This window comes from Armigeres subalbatus, chromosome 3, assembly GCF_024139115.2.
Source record: "Armigeres subalbatus isolate Guangzhou_Male chromosome 3, GZ_Asu_2, whole genome shotgun sequence".
Taxonomy (NCBI): Eukaryota; Metazoa; Arthropoda; class Insecta; order Diptera; family Culicidae; genus Armigeres; species Armigeres subalbatus.
This window is the reverse complement of record NC_085141.1, coordinates 211,069,475-211,084,442: the sequence shown is the minus strand read 5'-3', so window position 1 is coordinate 211,084,442 and position 14,968 is coordinate 211,069,475. Positions and strand designations below refer to the sequence as shown.

At 40.5% G+C, this 14,968-nt stretch overlaps 1 protein-coding gene across 1 annotated transcript; it reads right to left on the bottom strand.

Moving 5' to 3' along the window:
* Window positions 1–7,944: 7,944 nt before the first annotated feature.
* LOC134224863 (collagenase-like) lies at window positions 7,945–9,072 on the bottom strand. Its single transcript, XM_062704501.1, has 4 exons — window positions 8,876–9,072; window positions 8,656–8,819; window positions 8,339–8,595; window positions 7,945–8,275 (listed from the first exon to the last, which is right to left on the bottom strand). The coding sequence occupies exons 1-4, from the start codon at window positions 8,924–8,926 to the stop codon at window positions 7,980–7,982; spliced, it is 768 nt and encodes a 255-aa protein (XP_062560485.1). The 5' UTR covers window positions 8,927–9,072; the 3' UTR covers window positions 7,945–7,979.
* Window positions 9,073–14,968: the final 5,896 nt, after the last annotated feature.

Genomic DNA, 14,968 nt, shown 5'->3' with positions numbered 1-14,968 from the left:
ATTAGATTTCCCAAGAAAGCAATAAAGCAATTTAGTCAGCCTAACCAAAATAAATTACAATATTATACGATTATTCCCACAGCGCAAACGATTTCATTCGGACCGTACCGTGTGTCTTACGTTTGTCCGACATTTTACGGTCACTGTTTTGATATTATTCTTATCCTTAAATGGTTTCCGATGGTCATCCATTTGTGTCATATTTCATATTTCTCCCTTTTCCCAAATTACAGCACCCAGCCGTGCGTGTGTACCATCTGTTCGAGGGTACACCTGCCGTCCAGCTTTCCATGCTGAAGTATTTGATATGCTTCATACAACAGCAACTAACGGTGGAAAAAATGGGATTAAGCTAAATCTGCAAACAAGCGATAGATTGGAACTTACACTGAACTAACTAATACAATTCAGTATGACTGAATCTCACCGATATTGTTATGTTAGTACCAATAAACATGGGCTACAGATTAAAAATATGACAATTTCAGTTCAACAACTACAACCGTAACTACAGAACTTCAATCGTCGTTTAAGGAAATCAATAATCCCATCTTCAATATATTATAGCAACCCAACAGTGACACGAAAGCATGGATGCGTGAATTTCTCCAGAACCTTTCATTCGACGCCAATCATTTGGCAAAATTTTGCTCACTCAAATCACGTAGTTGAACGAAATATGACGGCACGTAAGCTGAGAAATGCCTTGCTCCTCCGTATCGGAAACCTAAATGGCAGCAAATTTTACGTAGTGCCGGGAGACGGAGAATAATTGAATCGACGGCGGGCAGCGTATGAAAGACTTCCTCGTGCTGCTGCGTTTGGCTGCCCACAAAGAGACCGAAACCGCGTGAAATATGCGAGCAGACGCATCACGTATTCTAGAGGCTGCGACAGTAGAACAGGTTCGAGTATCGGGCTTTTACATATATGTGCTGGCAAGCACCGATCCACTTCTTCTTCAATGGCTCTACATTCCTGCTGGAACTTGGCCTGCTTTTCCACTTAGTATTCTATTAACATTTCCTCAGTTATTAATTGAAAACTTTTCTATGCCCGCCATTGCATGAGTGAGTAGGTATCTTGTGTGGCAAGTACAATGGGTACACTATGCCCAGGGTGTCGAGGAAGTTTCCAACCCGAAAACGTCCTAGACCGGACCGAGAATCGAACTCGCCATCTCTGGATTGGAAATCGTACGCCTTTGCTTGCAAGGCTACTGGAGCCTCCGCACCGATCCACTTAAACTCTTTTTGATGCACAACAAATTCATGTCACACACGGTGGAAACAATGAAAAATAATGAAATGCCCAACTGTACAGTAATTATATAACATAGGTACTAGCTGACCCGGTAGAACTTGTCTTGAATAAAAATGATATTATTCGCCGGCGCTTCGAATGAAGAATAGAAGTAAATGATTGTCGAGCGAGAATGTGCGAACTGATCATGTAAAACTCCCATTCAGATCGCAATTATAGATGATCACGATTTTCACAATTTTACTAATTATTTTTAATTGTGAAAAATAAACTGTAACCTCCAGTGACCCATTGGGCGTGTCAGTGAAAAGCCATCGGCGTGCACGCTTAGCGATGAACCTAGTGCAACAATTAACCCCTGAAGTACTATTGCCTAATTGATGTCCGGGAATAATTCATTTGCGCAATAGACCTGTGCAGGAGTTCATCAAATTCACCCACCTAATGGATTTTTACTATGCCTTCTTTTAATCAAATGATGAAGTATCAATAAGAAAGCACAATTATCCTCAGTCCAATCAAAGTTAATTGCCTATTTCCGGGGATTAAACCACCCGACTTGAACAATAATTTACAATGTTGTGAAAACTCATATGTGAATATGTACATTATGTGGAAGATATTGATTTGGAAAATGTATTGGAGGTAACCACTTTCCCTTCGATGGAACTCGAACCCATGACCCTACAGTACCTACATAAACCATTTCTTCCTTTTCATGTGTTGTTCTTTGATGAAGAAAATTGAATGCATTGTTGGCAGATTCATATTTTCTATCCGCGTTTCTCTTATTCTGGCCTCTAATTACAACCGTGGACCTTCGGCAAACTACCGCAATTCACTACTACATTGATAAAAAGAAAACATCGTCGAAGATAAATCGATCAATACAGTTACGCCCCGACGATTCTAAGCGCGAGATTGCGAATAACATTCAGATGTTTAGCCTGTGACATGTGACAATGACGTTTCCTGTGAATTGAAAAGACGTATGCCCCCCCCCCCTATTCGCAGGGGCTTCCTCGAATATTGGAAACGGAAATTGCTCTGATTCGTAAGGATGAAAAAAGAGGCGGACCGGAAAGCTTTTGGGGTTTTCGAGCGAAAAGTGCTACGTACAATTCTCGATGGGAAACTAGAAAAAGATGTGTAGCACACACGCATGAATCACGAGCTGTATCAAGTGTAAAAGGAAGACAATATTGTGAATCGTATAAAATACGGCAAACTCCAGTGGGCCGGTCACTCAGTGCGAATATCAGAAGAAAGAATAGCAAAAACAATATTCACCAGAGATCCGGATAGAGTCTAGCGACTTCGTGGAGGGCCACGAACACGCTGGCTGCTGCACGCGGTGGAATCGGACCTGGGAACTCCAAACGTTTAGGAAAACTGGAGGAATATCACCCAAGATTGACAATCATGGAGCTCTGCAATACGACAGTCATAAGTTATTTAGAGCTTCTAGTGGAGTGTTTTCACTTGTCATAAGACGATTTCGTACTATCCCATTTTATTCCACCACTTGAACGATTTATTGAAAGTGGCAGCATTATTGGTTGTATTGAACGATTGGCCACTCCTTTGGATTTTCTAAAACTTCAGAGGGACCACCTTGTGGCTATCCGTGTAGATTGCATCAATTATGCTCTCATATTTCTCAACAAGCGATTTCTAAAAACTCACAACTTTCTAGGACGACTTAAAAAAATGGCACATTTTCGAAAGTTCCGAAGATTCCGGATGTTCACCTAACGGCCACACGGTGTCAATGAATGATCCTTGAATTGATTTTGATCGCACACAGCTACAGCTGATCTCGAGCTTGATTGACTGCCCGTAGTTGCTACTCCAATATGACCGGATCAGCTGTTCTTGCACAGAGAACCAACAGATGTTTGCTTGGGACGATTTAGATCGCACACAGCTACAAAAAAAGTCACAGCTTGCTAGGATGAGTTTCTAGAATTGATCACCTTTTCGGCTATTTCGGAGCTTCTGGAGCACCACTTAGTGGCCTCCCAGGGTTAACGTTCGGTTCTTGCAATGATATTGCTCTCATTTTGATGCATAAATCGTTTTGTGAAACAGTACGGTTTACGAGGATGAATTTAAAAATTGGTCCTTTTCTCTGAATGTTCCGGAGTTCCCGGAGGACCATTTGGCCGAGTTTTGCTCTCACATTCATAACAAACCACTGTATTCTAGGACGATTTTCAGGCATTTGTCTTTACTCCGGGTGTTCCGGACCTTCAGCGCCACTTGATGACCAATCGTGCTCAATGTGTTGTTCATGCAATGATTTTACTCTCACAATGCTACAACAAGTAATACACTCAACCCTTTTTTTACAGCAGTTTTTTAAACGTCACTTCACGGCACGTGACGTAAAAAGGATTTGAAACATTATTGACATCCAAAAGTATGCCTGTAAGAAGGCACTCTTAGAGAACCAAAGAACAAAGTAGATGCTTTGTATATTCATCATTTGCCTTCAACAATTGTTTCATTCCAGGTCATCCAAGAATTTCCTGAAGTCTACACGCGTAACCAAGGGCCCAAGGTCTACAATCGTAACGAAAAATCTGTTATCTCTTTTTAAAAATGGTTCATCCCCTTTTTGGTATATTAAACCAAATTCCGTTCCAGGTCATCCAAGAGTTTCATGGAGTATAGGTTTTGAGGTCTACTCATGTAACCGAAGAGCTGTTACCTCTTTTAAAAATGTTTCATGCCCTATATGATCTATTACATCTAACTCAATATGCCTCAATATGTTTTAAGATCTCCAAATTGTCCTGGAGTTTGAATCAAATGATCTACCGAATTTATCAAAGCCTATATGATATCAACGGCCGCGGTATCAACCCAATTATGTTCTCCGAGTATCTGTCTTTCACATGCGCTTGCGATTTGAGACGTAAGTGAAAGACAAATAATCGGAGGACATAATTGGGTTGTTACCGCGGCTGGGGGCACAACGGAAGCCTTGGTTGATTCATTAGACCATTTGATTCAAACTCCAGGACAGTTTGGAGATCTTACAACACCTCATAATATGTCATGTTTTGAGACGCACGTGAAAGAAAAATACTAGGAGAGTTCCAATTGGAGACAATCTGGAGAACTTACTACATCTCATATGCCTGTATTTGGGACGTAAGTGAAAGACTAATACTCAGAAGACAAAATTAGGTTGACACCGCAGCTGGGGACATCGTGGAAGCTTTGGTTGATTCGGTAGACCATTTGATTCAAATTCTAGGACAATTTGGAAACCTTAAAACACCTCATATGTCTTGTTTTGAGAGGCAAGTGAAAGAAAAATACTTAGAGAACATAATTGAGTTGATACCACGGCTTACGACATCACGAAGGCTTTGGTTGATTCGATAGACCATTTGATTTAAACTCCAGGACAATTTGGAGATCTCACAACATCTCATTTGCCTGTATTTGAGACGTTAGTGCAAGATCAATACTCAAAAGACAAAATTGGGTTGATACCGCGGCTGGGGACATCGTGGAAGCCTTGGTTGATTCGGTAGACCATTTGATTTAACTCCAGAACAATTTGGAGATCTTAAAACATCTCATGTACCTGGACTTGAGACGGAAGTGAAAGACAAATACTCGGAGGGCATGATTGGGATGATATCGCGGCTGAGGACATCATGCAAGCCTCAGTAGATTCGGCAGACCATTTGATTCAAACTCCTGGACAATTTGGAGATCTTACCACTTCATACATGCAAAAATTGAAGACGCAAGTGAAGGACAAATAATCGGAGGACAAAATTGGTTCGACACGACAAAATTGGTAAGCCGCGCGGCTACAAAGCAAGACCATGCTGAGGGTGGCTGGGTTCGATTCCCAGTGCCGATCTAGGCAATTTTCGGATTGGAAATTGTCTTCACTTCCCTGGGCATAAAAGTATCATCGTGCTAGCCTCATGATATACGAATGCAAAAATGGTAACCTGGCTTAGAAACCTCGCAGTTTATAACTGTGGAAGTGCTTAATGAACACTAAACTGCGAGGCGGCTCTGTCCCAGTGTGGGGATGTAATGCCAATAAGAAGAAGAAGAACCTATTGTATAGAGTACTTTATGGTGTAGAACATTAATTCGGTTGGTTTTCCAGGAGGTCAAAACCATTAACTGAATGAAATTTGGGGCTGTGGGGTAAAAGTACGCAGGAACGGGTGAGGCAAGAGTACGCATGTTTTGATGTCAAACCCATATCTCCGGACGAAATAAGACTATTACTACTACTACTACTTCCAAAGCGTAAAGATCCACAACAAAGAAAAAAGAGACAGAAATCGAAAATTATCACAAGTTCTCCTTTCAAGGATAAGTTGACATAATTTGGTGCTAGAAAGGACGAAGAAAGCAATGAAGTGAAATAATGAAATTGTGTTAGGTATTGTTTTACACCTAAACATAGTCTGAAAACACAATTCCATCTAAATGATAATCATTTAATCAAAAGAAACACCTATAAATTACGCAACGCTGAGCTGGGAGGGGTTACGAGATGTATAACGATTCAAATAATTCTTAGAGGACTCATATAAAAAGGGTTTGATAGGGGTTAGGGGTGATGAAATGGTTAAATTTTGCAATTCGTAACTAGTGAACTTTCTTTCAGAAAGTTTTCCCACCGGAAAACTTGTTCCAAAATGGCCACCTCGGAGTCTACTTGTCTGGTGAACCCAGAAGCATCAAGAACACACAAAGGACAAAAAATGTCGGAGCCCCTCCCTCCACCCTCCCAAGTAGCACACGCAACATCTTCCAAAAAGCACATTGTTTCTATTCAGTTTCATTAAAGACATTGAAAAAACATCAAAGCACGAAAAAGTTGCATCAAGATGTCAAAAACGTTCGAGTTGTGATCAATGTTTCATTAGCATTGCAATGCAGTACGTGTTTGACAGTTGGAAACAAACAACCAAAGAATACTGCACTTTATGTTGCAAACACGAAACAAAATCATCAAGTTGCATATTTTTTATCATGTAACTTCAGTGCGTCTTTCAAAATTTATTTGTTTGTTCAAATTAAGTTGCAGATAAGTTGAGTGTGACTTCTTGTTTAATTTAGCATCGTTTAACGTTTTGACAACTAACAATTTTTCCCGGTGATGGTGCAATCAAGTAACAGAAAACCCGAGTACCCGAGTTTTTATGGTGAGTCAAGATGCAGTCCTTTCGAAGTGTTGAATGGTGCTGTGGTAGAGTGAAGGACTATCAATCACAAGATCCATAAATCGAATCCAGTTTTATATTTTTATTTTATTTTTTTCCGCTGTAGTATTTTGCAACATTATTGCAATTTTACTGCAATCGAAGGATGTTTCCGTAGGCTCCACCTCTTGCGCTTTTTAGATTGCAAGAGAGTTATGTTTGATGGCACATACGCAAAGATTGTTTCTTGTCGAATAGTTGCAACACAGTGAAATGTTCATTAGTGAAACAAGTTGTGCTGCTTGGGCTTCCTTAATCAAAATTTCAGTTAACCAGTACAATCGATTTTGGCCGTCATTATTGTGGATGTGGCAGAGTTTCAACCTTCCACTATGAAAATTCATTTAAATATCGCGAATTGAATTCCAGAAAGGTACCCGGGTAGCCAGCCGGCCACACAAGGGTTAAATCGATTATAAATTGTATCCAACCGGACATGTTTTACATAATATTCGATGTTTTCTTCATCTATGTTACAAATTTTGCACTTCAACGCCGTTTAATTTCCTTCATTGCTTCGACACAAATTTTTGAACGCTTCGCAACCGATGACGTCAAAATTTTCCCATGCAGCGCAGACCAAGTTCGGTTCACGTAATCTTCCGCCAGTCTACACCGAAAAAACCCTGATTAATCCACCTAGCGGTGATGGTGCCTTTCTCGTGCATTATAAAAATAGTATTTTGGCCATTACTCTTGAGCCCATAGTCCGATCTGGCCAGTTTTTAATAGGAAACAATGGGAGAGTATTCTGCGTCGAATGCAGATCATAGCGATCATATAGCCTTTACCGTATACTTAGTATACGAGAAAGGCAAAAAGGCATGACAACACAAATTTATGTGCATGTGGCAAATATCTTTGACGAGATATAAAATTGTGATATCTTAGATGTAAAAACTTCAGTTTTGTGTGCGCCAAATGAAACGTAAAATTGTGTCAATTACTTAAATACGTCTTCAAATATTAAATATTTTTTTCAGAAACGTCTATTTTTTTTCATAATCTCTTCAAAATGACACGTGTTATTCGGCATAATATGATTTGAATGACATTTTGCCTCTCACGCCTCAGATCTTATATCTAGAACAGTGTCCTGTTAGAAAAGCTTCATGAACAAGTGCTAAAAGCTCGTCAATCGTCAAAATTCATTAATTGATGTCTTACTTCTGAAACTAGTTCTCGGCAAATTATACAAATGTATGCCAATGACATTTCACAGCACTGCATCCGATTCCTTTTTGGGTTCATTCAACAACGTGCAGTAACTTTGTGTAGGTGAGTTCAACGAGGAAAGCAACTTTGAAAAGCTTAAAGTGAGTGTTGTTAATGTTGAAGGCAAACTGCAAAGTGCAAGTAACATCAGGCTTTCTTAGCGACTTGGACCCGAGGTAATTTAGTGATTCCACCACTATTGTACATATACACATTCCCGTAAATAATATATTTATTCACCGTGCATCATCAGATCTGTGCCACACTGTATATCCAGGACCGGAAGGATGCCACGCGAGTGTACCCCGTTGGGTATGAGTTACCGCAGTTTTCAGTAATCAGCGTGGCAATTCCAGTGAGGATCGGTACGCCACGCAGTTCTGTTATAAAACCAGCACCAATATCACCATTACAGACGTTACTAGAACCAGCAGTGTCTTCGGCGCAGAAATGCTCTGGAGCCGTTACTGGGTAGCGCGCTTGGCAACGCGCATCGGTAATTACCCTCTGGAAGGCACGGTGCAGAACGTTAGCATGGGTCGTTGCTGTTGAAGTTTATGAGAATTAGATTTTATTCTTTTTGCGAATAGTTTGGGTGCTATACTTACAACTGCCGTCAGTGAATCCAAAACCAACGATGGAGCCTTCTTCATTTACGTATGGTAGCATACTTTCGGATAGTTGCGGGAGAGCAACTGGATTTATATGTATTGTAAACACAAGCGACACAGGCAGTACGATAATGCCAATGTCGTTTAACCAAGTATCTCTATCGAATAATGGATGAGCTATAGCTTCTGTTGACACTATATAGCTGAGTTCAACAAAAACATTACTTCCCAAACCAACATTCCACCGAACAAATCTGATAAATATAAATGTCAGTTCAAATGCTCACTCATGATAATAAAAAAATGGAAATTACCCAACGATATTCCTTGCAGAAGTCAAAATGTGACGATTAGAAATTATCGAGCCACCACTGAAGAATCCAGCATTGTTTTGATTCAGATATAGGATGTAAGCATTATACGGTTGGTGAAGAGCAATGTTTCCCTCGATTATACGTGGTGTACGATCCGGAGCAGCCTGTATGAAAATTAGTTTTAAAATCTGAATACGTTATGTTTTTTAACATGACTTACCTGTGCACCCAGCACATAAAGAATGACTGCAGCTAGTGTGAAATGCTTCATCTTTTTGCGAAGCTGTAATTAACCGGCATTGGAAATACTTCTGATGAGGGCCGAATGTAGACGAATGTATTTATATAGCTATGAGCGAGTTCCTCCAAATTTCAAATGAACGTGTAACCGTTATCAAGAAAATACCTTCGCCGTGTCGATAAATGGACACTTAAAAAAAGACACATATCGAAGTAGAAAGTGGCGTAATCACGATTATGATAAAAAATAGATTCCGGTCGCACGAGTTGATACGCAAGCAGAGCAGTTTTGATAATAGTGGAAAAATGGGTGTGCGACGTTTGTCATACGTACGATACTCATTAATACATTTGACCTAAAGGACGATAGATATAACACAGAAATATCTATTCTGTTCGCCACAAATTGTTCTGTAGCGCAGTGTATTCATAAATGTACTTAAAAAATCCAAACAAATCAAGTCAGCTTTGTGACATAGAGTTAAGGAAGCTTCCCAAGCAGGAGAAACGACCTCGATAACAAAAGTTGGTATGAACTTGCCTTGCATAATAAGTAAAATATAAAAGGAGTATGTAATACCAAAAATTAATATGCAAAATACTTCAGACATAACATGCTTAGGTATTATAATACCAAACGAATAATAATTGATTATGCGTTTATTTATATATTCAGACTAAGGCCGAAGTGGCCTGTGCGGTATATAAGAGTCTTCTGTCGTCAACCACGCAGTCTACGGAGGGTTCGCAAGTCATCTTCCACCTGATCAATCCACCTTGCCCGCTGCGCACCTCGCCTTCTTGTGCCCGTCGGGTCGTTGTCGAGAACCATTTTCACCGGGTTACTGTCCGACATTCTGGCTACGTGCCCGGCCCACCGCAGTCGTCCGATTTTCGTGGAATGAACAATGGATGGTTTTCCCAACAGCTGATGCAACTCGTGGTTCATTCGCCTCCTCCACGTACCGTCCGCCATCTGCACCTCACCATAGATGGTACGCAGCACTTTCCTTTCGAAAACTCCAAGTACGCGTTGGTCCTCCGCAAACATCGTCCAGGTCTCGTGTCCGTAGAGGACTACCGGTCTAATGAGCGTTTTGTAGATTGTCAGTTTGGTACGGCGGCGAACTCTATTCGATCGGAGCGTCTTGCGGAGTCCAAAGTACGTACGATTTCCAGCCACTATGCGTCTCCGAATTTCTCTGCTGGTATCATTTTCGGCAGTCACCAGTGAGCCCAAGTACACAAATTCTTCTACCACCTCGATATCGTCGCCACCGATGCAAACTCGCGGTGGGTGACTCACATTGTGCGTTTGGTATTGTAATAACAGAGTATGCTATGCATGAAGTACAGTCGACTCTCCACATCTCGATGTTCTATATCTCGATATCTCTCCCTATGTCGATGGTTTTCTCGGTCCCTTCGATTTCCATACATTTGGGCATTCTACATCTCGATAACCTCCCTATCTCGATATCTCTCTATCTCGATATGTTCTGGTCATGATTTGCTAAGGATTATCTCTTCCTATGTCGATATATTCATATTTCTAGGCTACTAGACGATTTTTGGACAATAACAAACACATGAATAACAAGAGATGACATTTGTTTTGTTGTCGTTTTTCATAGCAACGAGTTCTTTTCAATCTAGCACCCATTTCAATTATCCTTCCATTCCTCGATCTCTCCCTATCTCGATGGTCCCTTCAATATCGAGTTGTGGAGAGGCGACTGTATTTTGCATAATAATGTTTGGTATTACGCCTTTGGTATTTTATACCTCTTATGCATGGCATGTTAATAACAGTAAGGTATCAATGACAGAATGAGGTATCATTGAGTCATTATGAAATGTATCGAGGAAAGTACTTTACAGAGGTCAAAATTGCACAAATATGAAGCACATGGTTTTTGACTGCCATATAGACTTCCAAATTCTTGAAATAATTTATTATAAGCAACAAACGATGAAAATCATTAGTTGTTATCAGTATTTTTTCTGAGTAAAAAGTTTGGCAAAAATGGATCGTGAATAAATTATATTAAAACTGTCATATAATCGGGTGTAGACAAAATCAGGGTGGGCGACACCCTAGGCATAGTGTATCCATTGTATTTGCCACACAATATACGTGCTCATGCAATGGCGGGCATAGGAAGCTTTCAATTAATAACTGAGGAAATGCTAATAAAATAGTTGAAAAGCAGGCCAAGTTCCAGTTGGAATGTAGTGCCATTGAAGAAGAAGACAAAATCAAGAGCAGACAAAATTTTAACATGTTAAAAATCGGGTCATCACATATTCATTTACGGAATGATGCTATGACAATTTCAAGGAGTATCTAAATGTCAAAGTTGTCGCACAGACAAACAGACATAACACATTGAACATTCACTCATCAAATTCATCGTCGCTCAAACACTAACGACATCTGTTGATTTTAGTTAGTTGGACAAACCACGAATCAGATGGCAATAGTGTGCAAATGTCAAACTCGAGCAAATCCGATGCGCGCGCCACGAGTGATCGATTGGCCAACTAATGTTTATTTAAAATGGCCAGTAATTCAGTGAACGATGGAAAATTGTCGAGTGTTATGTCTGTTTGTCTGTGGTTGTCGTTTAATATTATAACAAGTTAAAGTTGTAATCTAAATAGACTATAAGCATCAAAATTGAATCATTTGTTTGAGAAACTGCATATATATATTTTACACAATTTCGAGAAAACAACAAAACTCTTGACACCAAATTTTTCGCGTTTTTCGATACAGATCAATAGTTTTTGGCAAAACTCAACACCCTGGGGCGCTTGCAGTGCGAAAAATGAAGAAAGCATTTTTGTCAAACTTCATCCTGATATATACCGTGGGCTTCAGAACGTGTTGGAGCACATTGAGCATCTTGTATTTTAGAAAATTGGGTTTGCATGATGCGTGTATGCCTATTGAACCGGACTGGGTGAATATCGACGATAAGGACATTGGCCAAAGCCTTGATTTATCTGGTAGATATCCTGGGCTGAACTCCAGAACGTTTTGGAGTACCTTGAGCATCCCGTATTCAAGAAAATAGGGGTTGCATGATGCCCATATGCCTATTGAACCAGATTAGGTGTATACCGACGATGAGGACTTTGGCCAGAGCCTTGATTGATCTGATTGATACCGTGGGCTGAACTCGAGAACGTTTTGGAGTACATTGAGGATCTCGTATTCCTGAAAATTGATCACAGGCATAACGTTCAGGATGGCTCAACTTGTCCGAGTATTCAGAACTATTAAACAATGTGATTTAGGATTCAAACATGCCATTTTTATTCGCATGCTCTCAGAAGCGAAATCTTCCCAAGATTTCGGATATCTGGGTATTCAGGGTATAGCTAAACATGACCCCTGATATTTTTCCTGCAAAGCCAACATCCTGGTGAACAGTTTTACTGAAGAAAGTGGTGACCTATCTCCTTTCTGTGATTTTACACAGTCAATGACCCATCCGTCCAGAAAGGGTTAAATTACTATTTGGGTCTGCATCATCGGATAATAGTAAAATGGTAGAAAATTGGAGTAGGGGAAATTACGGCTTCGGCAGATTTTGTTCTATTATTGTTCATTAATTGTTCTATAATTATGCTCAAATTTGGCCAAAACATTCTTTGCATATCAAACGATATTGTGGCTATATTTCATAAAATTTGGTCAACAAAAACCCCCCTGACAATAGCAGAACGATATGCGGAGGTTCTATGAGTCTGTCAATGGCGTGCGGAGAAAGACAGCGCCATCTCCCGTCATGTGCAACGACCAACAAGGAAATTTTCTGACAGATAAAACCGAAGTGGCTGCCAGGTGGAAGCAACACTTCGAGACTTTGTTGAATAGTGAAAGTGACGGTGCATCGGTGAGCAGAATAAATTTTAGCGACGATGGACAAGCTGTGGAGTCGCCTACACCAGATGAGGTTAAAAAAGCTGTTAAAGAGCTGAAAAACAATAAGGCTGCGGGGAAGCACCAGCTCCCGGCTGAACTTCTCAAACATGGCAGTGAGCAGCTTTATGAAGTTCTGCACCATATTATGTCGAAAATATGGGAAGACGAGGAAATGCCTGCTAGCTGGTTGGACAGCCTCATTTGTCCTCTCTTTAAGAAAGGGCACAGACTGGAGTGCGCCAATTATCGAGGAATAACCCTCCTTAACTCGGCGTACAAAATTATTTCTCGTATTCTGTTTAACAGATTGAGACCGCTTGAAGAGTCCTTCGTCGGCGAATACCAAGCAGGTTTTCGTGAGGGCCGATCAACGACGTATCAAATGTTTACCCTGAGACAAATCCTTGATAAACTCCGGGAGTATAACTTGCAGACACACCATCAGTTTATTGATTTCAAGGCGGCGTACACACTTACCTTATTTCACCGTATTCGGTAAATTTTACCGAAATCTCAACAGCAGAACTGTTCGGTAATTTATTTTACAGATTTTTTGTAATTTTTTCCATTGCTCAACTGTCAAAATCACCGAAAATCAGTTAAATTATTTACCGAACAGTTCTGCTGTTGAGATTTCGGTAAAATTTTACCGAATTCGGCGATTTATTTTAAGTATGTACGATTCAGTGAAACCGAATGAATTATGGCAAATTATAGTTGAACATGGTTTTCCGGCGAAACTGATACAGTTGATTGGATATAACGTTGGACGGATCGAAATCAAGTGTAAGGGTTGCGGATGAAATGTCGACGTCATTTGTTACCTTAGATGGGTTAAAGCAGGGTGATGCACTCTCGAATCTACTGTTATATATAGCGCTCGATCCATATATAGATCGCATATGCTCCTGGGATTTGCGGACGATATCGATATTATCGGGATTGATCGCCGTGCCGTGGAAGAGGCTTTTGTGCATTTTAAGAGGTAGACAGCGAAGATTGGACTCACGATCAATACCAGCAAAACGAAGTATATGGTCGCTGGCATTCAACGCTGGGTTCATTAGTGGTGGTGGTAGCGAAATGGTGCTGGATGGTGAAAAGTTTGAAGTGGTAGAAGAATTTGTGTATCTTGGAACATTAGTGACGTGCGATAATGATGTTACCCGCGAGGTGAAAAATTATATTGCAGCTGCAAATAGGGCTTAAAACTCGCGCTGTATACTACTCTGATTCTTCCAGTGGCTTTATACGGCCATGAAACATGGACGTTAAAAGAGGCTGATCGGAGAGCTTTCGGAGTATTTGAGCGTAAGGTGCTGCGGACAATACTCGGCGGTAAACAGGAGAACGGTATCTGGCGGCACCAGGTGTATAAAGGGCTGGATATTATTAAGCTTATTCAACACGGCAGACTACGGTTATTCGTATGCCGGAAGAACGTCAAGCGAAGATAATATTTAGTAGAGAACCCGGAAGAGGCCGCAGGCTTCGTGGAAGGCCGCGTACACGATGGCTTTTTGCAGTTGAAGAGGACCTGAGTGCGCTCAATGTTCAGGGCGACTGGAAGCGATTGGCCCAGGATCGAGTCCAGTGGAGAAGGATACTTTATTCGGCGTAGGTTCATCGAAGAGCTGTAGCCCATCAAGTAAGTAATTTACTCCACATGATCATTCTCGCTAATAAATTATTTTGCTGCGGAGAACAATCAGATTCCATGTTACTGTGCAACATTGCATAGTTCGATAAACCGTGAAGCGATAGATGTACTTGCCTTTGGAAATATTTGATGTCATGTCCACCAATCTATTTAATTTATTACGGGGCGCATACACTATTTACACACTATTTGAGCACTTACCCAAGCTAGTTCAGCAAAATGTAGTCATGTAATTACTGTTGTGATGTTGATTTTTCATTATAGCACCCAAATGAATGTTATAATGAATATTATGCAACCCATTTGAGTTGCATAATGTTCATTAAAGCACCGATTTCATTGATATGGAAAAGTAGGCCGTTTCATCACTCAAATGTCAAGTGTGAACCAGATATTATGATCAGGAATTGCAAAAAATATATTTTTGCAATTCCTGATCATAATACCTGGTTTACAGTTGTCGTTTGAGTGATAAAAAA

Coding starts and splice junctions, on each gene's coding strand:
- LOC134224863 (XM_062704501.1), bottom strand. CDS start 8,926: ATGAAGCATTTCACACTAGCTGCAGTCATTCTTTATGTGCTGGGTGCA. Junction 8,596..8,655: donor TCTGCAAGGAATATCGTTGG/GTAATTTCCATT, acceptor TATATTTATCAG/ATTTGTTCGGTGGAATGTTG. Junction 8,276..8,338: donor TGGATTCACTGACGGCAGTT/GTAAGTATAGCA, acceptor AAACTTCAACAG/CAACGACCCATGCTAACGTT.